We start from the raw sequence: 17,139 nt of genomic DNA, 5'->3' as shown, positions 1-17,139 counted from the left end.
AGCTGGCCGGGTGGGGGGCTGACCCCCCCACCTCCCTCCCGGACGGGGCGGCTGGCCGGGCGGGGGGCTGACCCCCCCACCTCCCTCCCGGACGGGGCGGCTGGCCGGGCAGAGGGGCTCCTCACTTCCCAGAAGGGGCGGCCGGGCAGAGGCGCCCCTCACCTCCCGGATGGGGTGGCTGGCCAGGCGGGGGGCTAACCCCCCCACCTCCCTCCCGGACGGGGCGGCTGGCCGGGCCGGGGGCTGACCCCCCCACCTCCCTCCCAGACAGAGCGGCTGGCCGGGCAGAGGGGCTCCTCACTTCCCAGTAGGGGCGGCCGGGCAGAGGCGCCCCCCCCACCTCCTGGACAGGGCGGCTGGCCGGGCAGGGGGCTGATCCCCCCACCTCCCTCCCGGACGGGGCGGCTGGCCGGGCGGGGGGCTGACCCCCCCACCTCCCTCCCGGATGGGGCGGCTGGCCGGGAGGGGGGCTGACCCCCCCACCTCCCTCCCGGACGGGGCGGCTGGCCGGGCAGAGGGGCTCCTCACTTCCCAGTAGGGGCGGCCGGGCAGAGGCACCCCTCGCCTCCCGGACGGGGCGGCTGGCCAGGCGGGGGGCTGACCCCCCCACCTCCCTCCCGGACGAGGCGGCTGGCCGGGCAGAGGGGCTCCTCACTTCCCGGTAGGGGCGGCCGGGCAGAGGTGCCCCTCACCTCCCGGACGGGGCGGCTGGCCGGGCGGAGGGCTGACCCCCCCACCTCCCTCCCAGACGAGGAGGGAGGACGCTCCTCACTTCTCAGACGGGGTGGCTGCTGGGCGGAGGGGCTCCTCACTTCTCAGACGGGGCGGTTGCCAGGCAGAGGGTCTCCTCACTTCTCAGACAGGGCGGCCGGGCAGAGACACTCCTCACATCCCGGACGGGGCGGCAGGGCAGAGGTGCTCCCCACATCTCAGACGATGGGCGGCCGGGCAGAGACGCTCCTCACTTCCCAGATGTGATGGCGGCCGGGAAGAGGCGCTCCTCACTTCCTAGATGGGATGGCGGCCGGGCAGAGACGCTCCTCACTTTCCAGACTGGGCAGCCAGGCAGAGGGGCTCCTCACATCCCAGACGATGGGCAGTCAGGCGGAGACGCTCCTCACTTCCCAGACGGGGTGGCTGCCAGGCAGAGGCTGCAATCTCGGCACTTAGGGAGGCCAAGGCAGGCGGCTGGGAGGTGGTTGTAGCGAGCCGAGATCACGCCACTGCACTCCAGCCTGGGCGCCATTGAGCACTGAGTTAACGAGACTCCGTCTGCAATCCCGGCACCTCGGGAGGCCGAGGCTGGCGGATCACTCGCGGTCAGGAGCTGGAGACCAGCCCAGCCGACACATCGAAACCCCGTCTCCACCAAAAAAATACGAAAACCAGTCAGGCGTGGCGGCGCACGCCTGCAATCGCAGGCACTCGGCAGGCTGAGGCAGGAGAATCGGGCAGGGAGGTTGCAGTGAGCTGAGATGGCAGCAGTACCGTCCAGCTTCGGCTCGGCATCAGAGGGAGACCGTGGAAAGAGGGGAGAGGGGAGAGGGGGGAGGGGAGAGGGGAGAGGGGAGAGGGGAGAGGGAGCTCTATCTACCACACAGTCCTTCCCTCTTTTTTTTTTTCTTCTCTGAGCTTTAACAAATGCATGTACCCTTGTATCCCACACCCCTATCAAGATACAAATCTATGTTATTTTTATTTTCTCTTTTGTTCAGTTTGAGAGATTTCTGTTCGTGAGTTTTCAACTTTGCTGACTCCTCTGTCATTCCATTTTGCCATTGAGCCAATCCAGTAAACGTCATTTTAGTTACTGTATTTTGGTTATTTCCTTTTTCCTTCTTCTTTCTTTCAAGTATGTTTGCTCTTCATGAATATAATAGCTGCTTTACAATCTGATAATTTCAACATCTAGTTAATCTTGGGGTTGGTGTCTGTTGTCTTTTACATTGAGCATTATGGAGATTTTTCTGGTATTTTATATCACTTTGGACTGTATCCTAGATATTTTAAGTGTTTTATTATGACACTCTGATTTTGTTAAAATCCTCTGTAGTGTGTTGATTGTTTTTGGTCATTATTTTAGCAGGCAATCAGCCTAGTTAGTTTTAGACTGCAAGTCCTAACGTGCCTTCTGTGGTTTTAATGTCAATTTTGTTTTCAAAGTCATTGCAGCGCTCTTCAGGGAAACCCACGTGTGCACCACCTAGAAGTCAGTCTTAACTAAACAGTAATCATGTTTTCAAAGCTGGTTGCTATGCTGCTTGGGGTCAGTTCCACACCTTTACACATCAGAGATGAACCTGGAACTTCCTGCACAGATGTCCTTTCTTCTAGCTCTCTCTTCTCTATGATCTCCCCCACACTCTGTAGCCCCCAAGGGCTACTTTTCTGGGTCTCCTGGCTAGAAAATCTTAGGTTTTAGCCTATCTGTGCTGCTCCGCATGTCTCATGGTGAGGGCCACCTTCAGGGCCCTAGTGAGAGAAGAAAAAAAAAAAAAAGAGAGAGAGAGAGAAAATTAACATGGATTTCCCAATATTCCTTGAATCACAGGGCCCTTTTTCCCATTTTTTCTGGTTAGAGAAAATTTTAACGTTTTGGCCACTGCTATCGTTGGCACCATTACAAAAGTGCAGTCTCAGAATTGGGCTGGGAGAGTAAACAGAGACAAAAACAGGAATTCCTGCCACTCTGTCCCGAAGAGGCCCTCCATCCTATCCTAGCTCTTTGGTCAGAAAGTCAGCCTTTCTTTTGGACCTTTTTCTGTTCACATCTGCTGCACAGTTCCAGAATTAGGACTGCTCTTGACTCTTAAGCTGGGAACATGGGAGGATAGCCCCATGAAACTCATAACTTTGTCATTCTTCAAATTTTGATTTCTCCCTCCATCAGCCTTCTATTATTTACCTCAGATAGTTGTGTTTTGTATTCTGTGTAGGATTTTGGGTTGTCATAAGAAGGAGAGAAAGGGTGAAGTGTGCCTACTCCATCTTAACTGGGACCGGAAGCACCTCTCAAGACCCTCATACTGCCTGGAGTGTGTTCCCTGAGGTCTTCATGCGGCTGTCAAAGAGCCACTCCCTGGTCTTCCTGACGAAGTCTCCCCTGCCCCATCATTCTTGGTCCCATGCAGTATCTGAAGTTATCCGAGTCACTTTTCTTTCTTTCTCTTTCTTTCTTTCTTTCTTTCTTTCTTTCTTTCTTTCTTTCTTTCTTTCTTTCCTTCCTTCCTTCCTTCTCTCTGTCTCGTTCTTTTTTTTTTTGAGATTTTTTTTTTTTTTGAGATGGAGTCTCACTCTGTCACCCAGGCTGGAGTACAGTGGCACAATCTCAGCTCACTGCAACCTCTGCCTCCCAGATTCCAGTGATTCTCCTGTCTCAGTCTCCCAAGTAGCTGGGATTATAGGCGTGCACCACCACACCCAGCTGATTTTTGTATTTTTAGTAGAGACGGGGTTTCACCATGTTGGCCAGGCTGGTCTCAAACTCCTGACCTCGTGATCTGCCCACCTCGGCCTCACAAAGTGCTGGGATTACAGGCGTGAGCCACCGCACCCGGCCGAGTCACTTGTTTTTCTTGTGTGTTTGTTCTAAGTTTCTCCATCACAGTGTAAGCTCCTTGGGAATGTGGACTCTGTCCACATTGCTAGTCATTGTGTCTGCAGGTCCTAGAGCAGCACATAGTGACTATTCCTATGTATCTGTGACTAACGAGCTGACTGATAGGAAGGAAGGCTGGATCTGACTGATTGTCAAGATTTAACAAGCTGGGCAATAGGAGAGGAATTAAGTAACCACCAGAAGACCTCCTGATCTCTCGAGAGGGCCAAGTATGTAAAATGAGGAAGGGGAAAATGGATGGAAAATCAGTAGGATTCATTGGTTTGCTCATGGGTAACTAAGGAAATAATCAAGCCTTATATTCTAGAAAAGAAATCAGGGTGTGGAAAGCAGGGGGCATAGGGCTGTTTGGATATGTGTTTAGACCATGAGATCAACTGGGATCTACTGACTTTGCTGAGATAGCACATGCCCCTCAGGGGCTCTCTGACAGCACTTTGGGGAGGTTCAGGTGAGTCCTCTGGTGCAGGTGGAATTTAGGAGGAGTCTAAAAGTGAAGGCAGGGAAATAGACATCATTAGGACTTACAGTCCTTTTAAGCAAAAATTGTAAAAATGCAACGTAATTCCATCAGTTTTCCAAAGTTTGCATGGTCAAGTAGTGATAGGGGATTGGCTGGTTGAACTTTGGATCCCTTTCCACCCTCGAAATTCCATGATTCTGCGGAGTCCGGTAGGCAGTTGGAGAAAGATGGCACAGAAAAGCAGGTGAGGTTGTAGTACCAGTGGTGCAGACTTATGGGCAAGCAGCATCAAGGCTGTAGTTGGGGACATCAGAAGAGATGACCTCTCAGAAGAGAGTGGAGAGAGACAGCACAGTCAAGGGCAGCGGGAGTCAGGTGAAGAAGGAAAATCACAGTGACTGCAGTTTACACTGGCCAGGTGCCAATGTGGGTGTGCACATGGACTTTACACATTTTCCTCCATTCCTAATTTGTTCTAGTGCGTGGAAAGATCTAGGGCATCCCAGCCCCTCCAGCCTCAGCCTTTACTGTGCTTTACTGTGGCCTAGCAGGGACCTGTGAGCAAAGGGTCTTTTTTTAAGTGTCCATCCTGTGAGTAAATATGATAGAATTTTGATCATTTTTATTTATTTTTGAGATGGAGTCTCGTGCTCTCCCCCAGGCTGGAGTGCAATGGCACGATCTCAGCTCACTGCAACCTCCGCCTCCCAGGTTCAAGCAATGCTCCTGCCTCAGCCTCTTGAGTAGCTGGGATTACAGGCACGTTTCTACCACGTCCAGCTAATTTTTGTATTTTTAGTAGAGACGGGGTTTCACCATGGTGGCCAGCCTGATCTCGAAGTCCTGACCTCAAGTCATCCACCCGCCTTGGCCTCCCAAAGTGCTGGGATTACAGGCGTGAGCCACTGCACCCGGCCCTATCTTTAAATCCTACAAGCCTCACCTTGGAAAATGAGCTGAGACTAAGAAGTTCCCCCAATGTTTCTCAACCATTTCCTGTAGTCTCCATTATCTCTCCAACTTGCAAATTCAGAAATAAAAGTTTTTAGCTGTTTTCCTCCCAAGACACTTAATGTTATATTGTGTTTTCCCCCTTCTGAGAATAAATGAGCCCTGTTTGTTTTGTGTGCTGAAAAGAAAAAAGTTGAATAGCATTTATCTGAAAATAAACAAGGACTTACAAAATTTAAGAAGACTTCCCTGACATGCAGCTGGAGAAATAAGACTGTATTTTAAGAATTAAGTTAAACCAGATGTGAAATAACAGACTTTAATGGTATCCTTGAAACAAACAGGGGGGATAGGGAAACCCCTTGGGAGATTAATGAGCCCATTAAATTTAAACAGTTATTTATTATTTTTTTTCTTTTAAGACCAAAACAGAAGGTTGCGGATTCAGAACTAGCTTGTGAGCAGGCTCATCAGTATCTTGTTACCAAAGCAAAAAACAGATGGTCAGACTTGTCTAAGGTAAGAAAATGATTATTTCCTTAAAAGGAAAGAAAATCTATTTCAGTATTTCAAGATCACTGGGATGATGAAGCTGTTCAGATCCAGACGCTAAGAAGGGAAAACAACTCTGTGTACCCAGTGTGAGGACTCCTGCTATTCTTAAAAGACTTTTTCAAACTAAATTCTCACATTCAAGGTCAAGTGAGGTTTAGAAAGATAAGGAATTGTTGGAGTTACATGGACCAAAATTCCTGGCATTACTTCAGGCTGGATATGAATTAAAAATTTATTTGGTTGGTGCAAAAGTCATCGCAGTTTTAGCCATTACTTTAACGGAAAAACTGCAATACTTTTGCACCAACCTAATACATGAAAAATATAAGATGCTGTTGTACTTAATTTTATACAATATAAACATACATTTTAAAGAGCTGTTTCTTCCTGTCTTGCCAAAATTATAGAAGCACATTTACAGGGCGGATACCCTCCACGTGCAATCCTGTGAACTGTGATTATGGTATTGAGATGGGGCTGTCTAATCCAACAGGGCCAATGACAGCCAGACCTACAAGATAATAGAACTGCATGTGCAAAACCGAGTTTGTCCTGAAATCTAGGCTGGAGATCACCACTTTATAATGCAACAAGAATGCAATAGCTTCCCTCTAATAAGTATTTTTTAAACTGCATTATGGAAATATTTTCACATTATTTTGAAAAATACCTCCACTTTGTTTCACTTGGTCATTTTCTTTCTGTGTGTGCTCTTTCTTAGCCTGTGCCCAGTGTGAAATTTTGTCTTTGAAGTCCTGCTAACCTCCAGGGACTGTCTCTACCCAACCTCCTGTCCTGCACAGAGTGGACTGTCTGTGCTGTGGACTCCATAGAGTGGACTGTCTGTGCTGTGGACTCCATAGAGTGGACTGTCTGTGCTGTGGACTCCATAAAGCAGACTGTCTGTGCTGTGGACTCCACAGGCAGGACTTGCTGCACTGTGGACTCTACAGAGTGGACTGTCTGTGCTGTGGGCTGCATAAAGTGGACTGTCTGTGCTGTGAACTCCATAGAGTCAACTGTCTGTATTGTGTACTCTATGGAGTGGACTGTCTGCGCTGGCCCACACCAACCAATCCCACAGACTGGAGCTCTGTGTGGCCCACTTTCAGAGCAGCCCTCTAGGTTCAGGGTAAGGAAAGGGTCGGGACTAGAACCTTTCATGGATTGTATCTAACAAGTCACTGCCAAACTCAAGGTCATCTAAATTTTCTCTTATGCCATCTTACAAGAGTTTCATAGTTTTGTATTTTATAATTAGGTTTGTGATCCATTTGAGTTAATTTTTGTGGAGGGTATAAGGTCTGTGTGTCTAGATTCATTTATTTAAAGGTGGATGTCCAGTTGTTCCAGCACCATTTATTGAAAAGACTGTCTTTGCTTTATTGAGTTGCCTTTGCCCCTTTGTCAAGGGTATGTTGATTATGTGGGTCTGTTTCTGGACTCTCTATTGTGTTCCATTGGTCTACTTGTCTTTTCTTTAACCAGTACCACGGTCATGATTACTGTAGCCTTATAGTAAATCTTGGCCATCAGGTAGTGTCAGTTCTCCAAGTTTGTTCTTTTTTTTTTTTTTTTTTTTTGCAGTATTGTGTTGGCTATTCTGAGTCTTTGCATCTAGAATAAGTTTATGGATCTCTACAAAACAATTTGCTGGGATTGTGATTTGGATTGAATTGAACCTATATTTGATGCTATTGAGCCTTCCTATCCATAAACATGGAATGTCTCTATTTAGGTTTTGCAAACATTAAATATTTCTCGTCAGAGTTTTGTAGTTTTCATTATATAGCTCTTGCATATAAGAGCTCTTGCAAATAAGACCAGGCTGGTTTGGAATTCCTGGCTTCAAGTGGTCCTCCTACCTCAGCCTCCCAAGTAGCTGGGATAACAGGTGCATACCACCATTCCTGGCTAATATTTTATTAGATTTATACCTAAATATTTCATTTTGGGGGGTGCTAATGTAAATGGTATTGTAGTTTTCTTTAACTTTTATTTTAGGTTCAGGGATATGTGTGCAGGTTTATTATATAAGTAAATTCATGCCGTGGCGGTTTGTTATACAGATTATTTCGTCACCCAGGTACTAAGCTTAATACCCAATAGTTATCTTTCCAAATCCTCCCCCTCCTTTCCCCCTCCACCCTCAAGTAGGTCTCAGTGCCTGTTGTTCCCTTCTTTGTGTCCATGTGTTCTCATCATTTAGCTCCCACTTGTAAGTGAGAACATGCAGTGTTTGGTTTTCTGTTCCTGTATTAGTTTTCAAAGGATGTTAGCCTCCAGCTCCATTCATGTTCCTGCAAAGGACATGATCTTATTCTTTTGTATGACTTTGTAGTATTCTATGATGTATATATTCCACAGTTTCTTTATCCAGTCTACCGTTCATGGGCATTTAGGTTGATTCCATGTCTTCACTATCATGAATAGTGCTGCAGTGAACATACCCGTGCATGTATCTTTATATTTGTGTTATATAAATATATGATATGAATATATTTGCTATATAAATATGTGATATGAATATATTTATATAACAAATATATTTCTATAACAAATATATTAATATATATTTGTTATATAAATATATTATATAAAATATTTATATATGATATTTATATATTTATGTTATATAAATATATTTATATTTATATATTTAGAATGATTTATATTTCTTTGGGCATATACCCAGTAATGGGATTGCTGGGTCGAATGGTAGTTCTGTTTTTAGCTCTTTGAGGAATCGCCACACTGCTTTCCACAATGGTTGGACTAATTTACACTCCCACCAACAGTATATAAGCGTTCCCTTTTCTCTGCAACTTTACCAGCATCTGTTATTTTTTTACTTTTTTTTTTTTAATTGAGATGGAGTCTCACTCTGTCTGCCAGGCTGGAGTGCAGTGGCATGATCTAGGCTCACTGCAACCTCCGCCGCCCAGGTTAAAGTGATCCTCATGCCTCAGCCTCCTGAGTAGCTCGGACTACAGGTGCATGCCACCATGCCTGGCTAGTTTTTTTGTATTTTTAGTAGAGACAGGGTTTCATCATGTTGGCCAGGCTGGTCTCGAACTCCTGACCTCAGGGGATCCACCCGCCTTGGCCTCCCAAAGTGCTGGAATTACAGGTGTGAGCCACCACACCTGGCCGACTTTTTAGTAATAGCCATTCTGACTGGTGTGAGATGGTATCTCATTGTGGTTTTGATTTGCATTTCTCTAGTGATCACTGATGAGCTTTTTTTCATATGATTGTTGGCCACATGTATTTCTTCTTTTGAAAAGTATCTGTTCATGTCCTTTGCCCACTTTTCAATGGGGTTGTTTAAGTTCCGTATAGATGCTGGATGTTAGACCTTTGTTAGATGCATAGTTTGCAAATTTTCCTCACATTCTGTAGGTTGTCTCTTTATTGATAGTTTTGCTGTGCAGAAGCTGTCAAATCTAATTAGATCCCATTTGTCAATTTTTTCTTTCGTCATGAACTATTTCTCAGTTCCTATGTCCAGAATGGTATTGCTTAGGTTGTCTTCCAGGGTTTTTATAGTTCTTAGTTTGACGTTTAAGTCTTTTATTCATCTTGAGTTTATTTTCTGTTATAAGGAAGGGGTATTTGTTATAAGGAAGGGGCCCAGTTTCAATCTTCTGCATATGGTTAGCCAGTTATCCCAGCACCATTTATTGAATAGGGGAATCCTTTCTCCATTGCTAGGTTTTGTCAGCTTTGTTGAAGATCAGATGGTTGTAGGTGTGCAGTCTTATTTCTGGGCTCTCTATTCTATTCCACTGGTCTATGTGTCTGTTTTTGTACCAGTACCATACTGTTTGGTTACTGTAGTCCTGTAGTATACTTTAATTGGGTAAGTTGATGCCTCTAGCTTTATTCATTTTGCTTAGGATTGCCTTGGCTATTTAGACTCTTTTTTGGTTCCATATGAATTTTATTTTATTTTATTTTATTTTGAGACAGGGTCTCACTCTGTCACCCAGGCTGGAGTGCAGTGGTGTGATCTTGGCTCACTGTAACCTCAGCCTGCCAGGCTCAAGCCATTCTCCCACCTCAGCCTCCCAAAGAGCTGGGACCACAGACATGTGCCACCACACTCAGCTAATTTTTGGTATTTTTTGTAGAGATAGGGTTTCGCCATGTTTCCCAGACTTGTCTTGAACTCCTGGGCTCAAGCGATCTGCCTACCTCAGCCTCCCAAGGTTCTGGGATTATAGGTGTGAGCCACCACGCCTAGTCCTATATGAATTTAAAAATAGCTTTTTCTAGCTCTACCAAGAATGTCATTGGTAGTTCAACAGGAATAGCATTGAATCTCTAAATTGCTTTGGACAGTATGGTCATTTTAATGATATTGATTATTCCAATCCATGAGCATGGAATGTTTTTCCATTTGTTTGTGTCATCACTGATATCTTTGAGCAGTGTTTTGTAATTCTTATTGTAGAAAACTTTCACTTCCATGATTAGCTATATTCCAAGGTATTTTGTTCTTTTTGTGGCAATTGTGAATGGGATTACATTCCTAATTTTGCTGTCAGTTTGAGACCATGCTGTCCAAAGCAATTTACAGATTCAAGGCTATTCCTGGTGAACTATCAATGACATTATCTCTCATGAGAGATGATGGTGTGTAGTTTTCTTTACTTGTAATATCTTTGTCTGGTTTTGGTATTAGGGCAATACTGGTCTCATAGAATAAGTTAGGAATTATTCCCTCCACTTCTATCTTTCCGACATGAGTTCCTGTAAAGTTTTCTGCTTATGGGTGTCTGTCCCAGTAAATTGTGATTCTCTGTATTCACCTGTCTGTCTCTCCAGTTTTGGGGACAGTGATTTGGCCTGTAACTTCACTTGTCTTATGATTTAAAAAGAGTTGTTGATTTTCCAATTTGTTCAGATTTTTACTTGTTGTTGGGACAGAGTGGTAACTTCCAAATTTCTTACATGCCAGACCTGCTACGTGTTTTTAAAGGGACTCTGAAATCCTACAGACTCAATTTTTTTTAAAGCATATTTTTTTTAAGTTATGACTCTACTATGAAGTATATAAAATACGTATGTGTAGTTTAAATAAGTTTAAAGTAGTCAGCATGTAACCACCATTCAGGTGAAGGAAAAGAATATTGCCAATATCTTACACCAGGAGCCAGCACACGTTTTCTGTAAAGGCCCAGGTAGTAAATATTTTTGATTTTCTGTCAAAACTGCTCAACCCTGTAGCACTTGGTACCATCAGACTTCCTAGTTTTTTCCACTCTAGTGGATATGTCATAGTATCTCATTGCAGATTTGATTGGCATTTTGTTTGTTATTAGTGAGATTGAGTATATTCACTTGGTCATTTATTGGTCAGGTTTCCTTGATTGTGAAGTGCTTGCTCGAGACTTTAAGTCTTCCTACGGGTTTGTCTTTTTCTCATTGGTCAACAGAAACTGTGACGATGGTCATAGTATACACTGCTCTGTGGATCCTGCTGTTTTGTAAGTGACATGTGGTGCAACTATCATCTCTCAGTGTGTATTATGTGTTCTTACCTTTTTTATATGATGTCTTTTGATAAATATAAGTTCTTTTTAATGTAGTCAAATTTGCTAACATCTCTCTGTAGGTCTTGTTTAAGAATTCCACTCTGGAGTCATGAAGATATTCTCTCACACTCTCTTATAGGAGCTTGACAGTTTCAACTTTCACATTCAGGTCTTGAAATCTGGACTAGATGTTTCCCAAGTGTGGTGAGGCAGGGACCCAGTCTCATTTCCTCCATATGGAAGTCCAGCTGTCCCAGCACTGGTCATTGTGAAGTCCCCCTTCCCCTGGCCGATCTGAGCATCACCACTGCCTACATCACGGCCCGCGGGTATTACTGACCTCCTCATTCTGTTCCCCTGATCAGCTTGCCTGTGCTGGCACCTACATCACATCTTTGTCGTCATGATAACTTAATGATACATCTTAATTAATTGGTAGGCAACTCCCTCTACCTTGTTCTTCAAGAGTTTTGAATCGCTTTGTCGAGTTCCACAAAGAAAATGACACCTTTACTATTATATTTGAGTTTTCTAATTCATGAACACAGTGTCTCTCCATTTATTTTGATCTTCTTCAATATCTTTCAGTAAAGTTTTATACTTTTCTGTATAAAGGATGTCTCAGATATCACAGATTTATTCCTAGGCCTTTCTATTTTTGATGCCTTTTGTAAATGTTATCTTTTAAAATTTCACTTTCTGTGTCTGATATGTAAAAACTGTGATTGATTTTGCCTGTTGACATAGAATCCAGACTGCTTGCTAAATTCACCTCTTATAATAATTTATTTGTGGATTCTTTGTATTCCTGTGTATACGGTCATGTCAGTGAATAATAATAATTGTATTTCTTCCTGTCCTATCATTACACCTTTTATCCTTTTTCTTGCCTGATTAAACGGGCTGAGACCCCGCAGTACAATGTAGAATAGCGGGTGATGAAGATATTCTCACTTTGTTCCTGATCTTAGGGGGAATGTTTTGTTCTTTCACTATTAAGTATCATACTTGCAGAGAACTCTGTAGATGTACCCGTTATATCCACCTCATCATGTTGTTATGAAGAAGATTAAATGAGCTATTACTTGGAAACTACTAAAGACATTGCTGAGAACCACACGTGTTAGCTTATTCAAGTCTGTGGTCCTCTTATATGCCTGACAATACCTTCTGTACCCATCAGGGCCGTAAAAATGGTACCATATAATCTTGTCATAATAGCTGGAGTCTAATGTCCCTCATTTCCCCTCTTACAGCCAGAGGGCTAAAACCAAACCATCATTGAGATGAGGATCCTCCATCTCATTTCCCGGGCTCTGGTTGGCCCTTATTTCTAATCATTTTTGAACCCAAGTTGTTGATCAGGAGAAGAATCCAGGTCAAACCCCTGAGGCAACTCAGAAACCACCCCCTTCCGACACCTAATCCTCATTTCCGTTTTGCTCTATCACTTTCTTTCCAGGAATGATGAGGATACCTGGAACGTAGATTAAAAGGTGATTAAGGAGGTGGATGGGGATACATATGCCTTAGAGTTTCCCACATATTGACTAATTGAACATCTTTTCTGCTGTCATACGCACATTTCACATGTTCCTAAATACCGTATTCTGATGTTGTAGAATTTTCTAGAAACCGATAATGAGGGCAATGGCATTCTTCGACGCTGGGACATAAAGAACGCACTGTACGGTTTTGATATTCCCCTCACACCAAGAGAGTTTGAAAAGCTTTGGGCAAGGTAAGTGGCACGTGAGACTGGTTGGTTTCCATTCTTATGGACTAGGGGTGCTTGCTGTGGCAAATTCAGCCTAATCTTTCCTACATCAGGGTAACTGGGGGCTGGGAGTATTTTCTCTTGGTTGCATCTGTCTCATCTCCTGTGTCTTTCCTTGTTCCTTGCTGCTTGGTGCTCATAGCAAGCAGCCTTGGTGGATGGGTTGGTCTTCAGTAACACGGAGAACCAGGGTAAACGCTCATCCATACCAGACTTGAGAGGTTTCTATTTCCAAGGACCTGGGAGCTCAAGCCCAGACCTTTACTGTTTTAACAAAACAAGTCACTCTCCAAGGACTTAACTCTAATATAACTCACTCAGCAGATATGCAATGGGTAAAGGGAAAAGCAGTTTCTCCCCATTACCTATAGATGGAAATTAATGCTGCACAACTGTTTTATAGGTAAGTAATTTGTGGGAAGAGAAACCAAACTTTTAGCAACTTGGAGTAGCTTCCCGAGGGTCTCTTAAACCGAAAATTTTATCCGATGTTGGTTCCATTTGTCAAATGTATTTTCGATTTAGCTGTTTTGGAATTGGGCCCCCAGTTATGGTCTTCCCTGGATAGATGTCTAAGTTTCACATTCCACTAACAATGTGGTCTATTTCCAAGTTCCAGACCCAACTTCAAATTACCTCCTTCTTCATTATATGTCCGTAGTCACCTGTATTCCCCTAGGATGGTATACCAACATCGTACGTCCACTCAGGAGGCAAACTTATGAAACCATGAGTTCATACCATTTCCCAGATTTTCATCTGTTCAAAGTGGAAGGCTGAAATGTTGGCCAAGTTTAGAATTAGGTGGGTTGTTTTGTGTCTAATTTAGAAAAGCAACTGGAAGTTCTTACAAAATGCTTACTTTTTAAAGATCAGTTCCAACACAGGGTCCAGTTAGACTCCCTGCCCATTTCTGTTTGAGTAGCTTACACTAGTAGTTCCAGCTGGGTATAGGCAGATCTTTGTGGAGTAGGCAAATGCATAGCCCTGCCTCTCAGTTGACTTTAGGATAATCCAAAGATGACGACATGGTCCCTGTCTTTGGGGAGCTGTCAGGGCACAGAATGCATTCACACAGGTAGCTATGGTACAGCAACAACTGTGCAAAACCCCCGAGCAGAGAGCAAGTCAAGTGGCATGGGCAGTGAGGCAGGAGCAGGGGGCTAGCGGGGGCTGGAAGCTGTCATGGGTCCAGATGGAGAAGGAGACATTCTTGTTCAGCATGCCACCTGTCTGCAGGGAGGCAGGTGTTCTATCAGAAGTGGCATGGGGCTCCCAGGGTCAGAAAGGAAGGGTAGGGCCGCTCCCTTACCAGGTCCTAGCTTTCTGGTGTTATTGACCAGGCAGTCGGGAACAATGGAATTTGAGTGTGGTTGTGGGGTGAACAGAGCTGCGGTTTAGGAAGGTGAGTCAGTTCAGGGGACAGGATGGCTGGGGGTGCTGGCCCTGGGAGACCACCACCATCACCAGGGGGACAGGACGAACCCCTGAGTGGGGGCTGGCCATGGGAATGAGAGGTATTGGAGTCATGTCCCCCACAAGGGTTGCCATGTGGGAAATGAGAGTGGACGGAGCCTCTTTCTGAGGGTGGGACAGAACTTGTTTCCATTTCAATTGGAGGTGGACACTCACTGTTGGCTTGTGGCTAAAGTTTCTTTACATGTTTATGAACATAATTATGAAATGTGCAGATTTTCACCCTGTGTTGACAACTGCTTGCAGTCAGAGTTTTGTCCACTATTGTTTAGTTGACCTCATGCCACACATGGTGAGTGGTTAAGAGCAGCAGCTCTGCAGCCAGATGCGTGGGCATGACTCCTGCCTGCTTCCTGCTGTGTGGCCTCCATCAAGTTACTTAGCTTCTCTGTGCCATGTACTCCTCATCATCTGCAAAGCAGTAGATGATGTTCCCTGTCACCCAGGGTCACTTGAGTCCTGGGTAAGGAGTCATATTAAGTGCTAGCCCAGGGCGTGGCATGCAGTAACCACTCAGTAAATTTAACACACCCTTTCTTCATTTGTTCACCCAGCAAATGCTTCTTAAACACTGGCTCTGCGCCTTTGCAGAGGTTTGCAGGGCTGAGGATGACCAAGATAAACGAGTAATCCAGAGCTCATCGCCTAAGACACTCAAATGCTCTTAAGGAGAGAAAGTCTTGGTAATTAAGTGCTGTGTCCCTGTCAGGACCTCTGAAGGCTCAGAAATCAAGCACTAATAAACTGGGCTTTTAAGCTGAGTTATTTCACATACAAGATTAATTTATGAGGAAGTGGAAGAGTAATGGTGAATCTGGTTTGCTAGAGAGAGAATACATTTGGAGGCCATAGAAAAGTCCAGTTCTTGGGCTGGTAATTCCTCTACTTCCTCCCTTCAGTGAATCCCTTTTTCCCTCTGGAATTGCCTTTGGGTTGGCACACACATTCACCTGGTGACCCCTCCCATGTCCGTGTTTTTCATTTTCCCTTAGGTCAATCATGCAGTTCCTAGGACACTTTGCAAATTATAGCACCTATCATTTTTATTTCACTTCATTAGGTGAGCTACTTCCTGGAAAGTATTGCATGCAATATCTACATTTTCAAAATCAAATCAAGTTTTTATTGATTCAAGATTTTCTTCACTGCTATTGTTTTTGTTCTCCACTTTTTTACTGTGTCAAAATACACATAACGCAGTTTACCATCTTCACCAATTTTAAGCACACAGCTCGGTGGTATTCAATACGTTCATCGTGTTGTGCAGCTGTCACCACCGTCCAGCTCCAGAACTCTTTCCATCTTGTGAAACTGAGATTTTTTTTTTTTTTTTGACAGAGTCTCACTCTGTCACCGGGCTGGAGTGCAGTGGCACGATCTCAGCTCACTGCAACCTCCGCCTCCCAGGTTCAAGCGATTCTCCTGTCTCAGCCTCCCAAGTAGCTGGGATTACAGGCACGCACCACCACGTTCAGCTAATTTTTGTATTTTTAGTAGAAACGGGGTTTCACCATGTTGGCCAGGATGGTCTTGATCTCTTGACCTCGTGATCTGCCTGCCTCGGCCTCCCAAAGTGCTGGGATTACACGCATGAGCCACCAGGCCTGGCCCCTTGTGGAGTTTTACAAAGGTGGTTTCAGTCCCTGAGCAAGGAAGGGGTCAGTTTTGCAAAAGGACCGTTATCATCTTTGCTTTAAAGTTAAATTACGAATTAAATTCTTCCCATAGTTAGCTTGGCCTACACCCAGGAATGAGCAAGGGCAGTTTATGTGGTTAGAAGCAGGATAGAGTCAGCGACATCAGATTTCTCTCAGTGTCATACTTTTTGCAAAGGTGGTTTCAGTTGGAAGGCCAGGCACAGGGTGTCGCTCAGTGTTGACCCTGGGCATGGGAGGCACCTCCTTGGGGAGGGCTTGGCATTCCGAGCACCTGCTGTAGCCTCATTTAACCAGGTAGAATTCAACTCTTTGAATCTAAAACAAACTTTGCTAGAAAACTCTGAAGAGGGAGAGGGTGTGCTCTAAAAACTCACCAAAGGGACGACCCGAGTAGGAAAAGCAGCAGGCTCGGAAATATCCATGGAGATTGTTGCTTGTGTGAAACTAGCCAGCCAAGCAGACCTGCCAGAAAGTTTGCAAGATAATTAATGCCCAATTTATGCACATTTCTTGATATGGCAGGTGAGTTATATATCAGTATTCAAATATAAACAGAAGAGACTGTGAAAAAGCAGCTGTGCCATGTATAGCAACTCGTGTGGACAAAAAAAAAAAAAAAAAAAAAACCATGGTTTTCAGTTCACAAGAAGTGAGGCCATTTCTATTAGCTCAACCAAAGTAGTGCCCAGAGAGAACCTACTCGGTGCCTGTCTGGTGGAACCTCTGGACAGGGAGCCTCAAGATGGGAAAGGGTTTTAAAAGGTTGAGTGAACAAGATCATTAGCTTAGAAATGGGAAGATTCAGTGGGATGCGATGTCAGAGGGTGACTTTTAGAAGCACTGAATACAAAGAAGTTCGACTTGGAGATGTGCTAGCCAGGTAGACTCTAAGCTCAACATGAAGGAAGTGTGGTTCTCATGTCTGGCATGGCTTTACCTAAGGCTAGCCCCCTTTTTACTGGGGAGAGTAATGGGTGGAATTTGGCTCTTGATGGGTACTGGAGCAGATGGTGTCTGATCTTCTGTGATTTCATCAGATCATACTGAATATGCCCTTTGAGCATGTTCAGCTTCAGCAATTGGACACTATATTAGTCTAT

At 44.7% G+C, this 17,139-nt stretch overlaps 1 protein-coding gene across 2 annotated transcripts in view; it reads left to right on the top strand.

The window, feature by feature from the left end:
* Positions 1-17,139, top strand: part of EFCAB6 (EF-hand calcium binding domain 6) — a 293,210-nt gene that overhangs the window by 195,904 nt on the left and 80,167 nt on the right. For both annotated transcript variants that reach the window (XM_055105420.2, XM_055105421.2), the window contains exons 22-23: positions 5,456-5,552; positions 12,751-12,869. In XM_055105420.2, the coding sequence (XP_054961395.2) occupies positions 5,456-5,552; positions 12,751-12,869 (216 nt within the window). The remainder of the gene's footprint in view (positions 1-5,455; positions 5,553-12,750; positions 12,870-17,139) is intronic.

The sequence above is a fragment of the Pan paniscus genome, chromosome 23 (assembly GCF_029289425.2).
Source record: "Pan paniscus chromosome 23, NHGRI_mPanPan1-v2.0_pri, whole genome shotgun sequence".
Classification (NCBI taxonomy): domain Eukaryota; kingdom Metazoa; phylum Chordata; class Mammalia; order Primates; family Hominidae; genus Pan; species Pan paniscus.
Note: the sequence above shows the minus strand (reverse complement) of the source record. Positions and strands in the feature narration are given on the sequence as shown.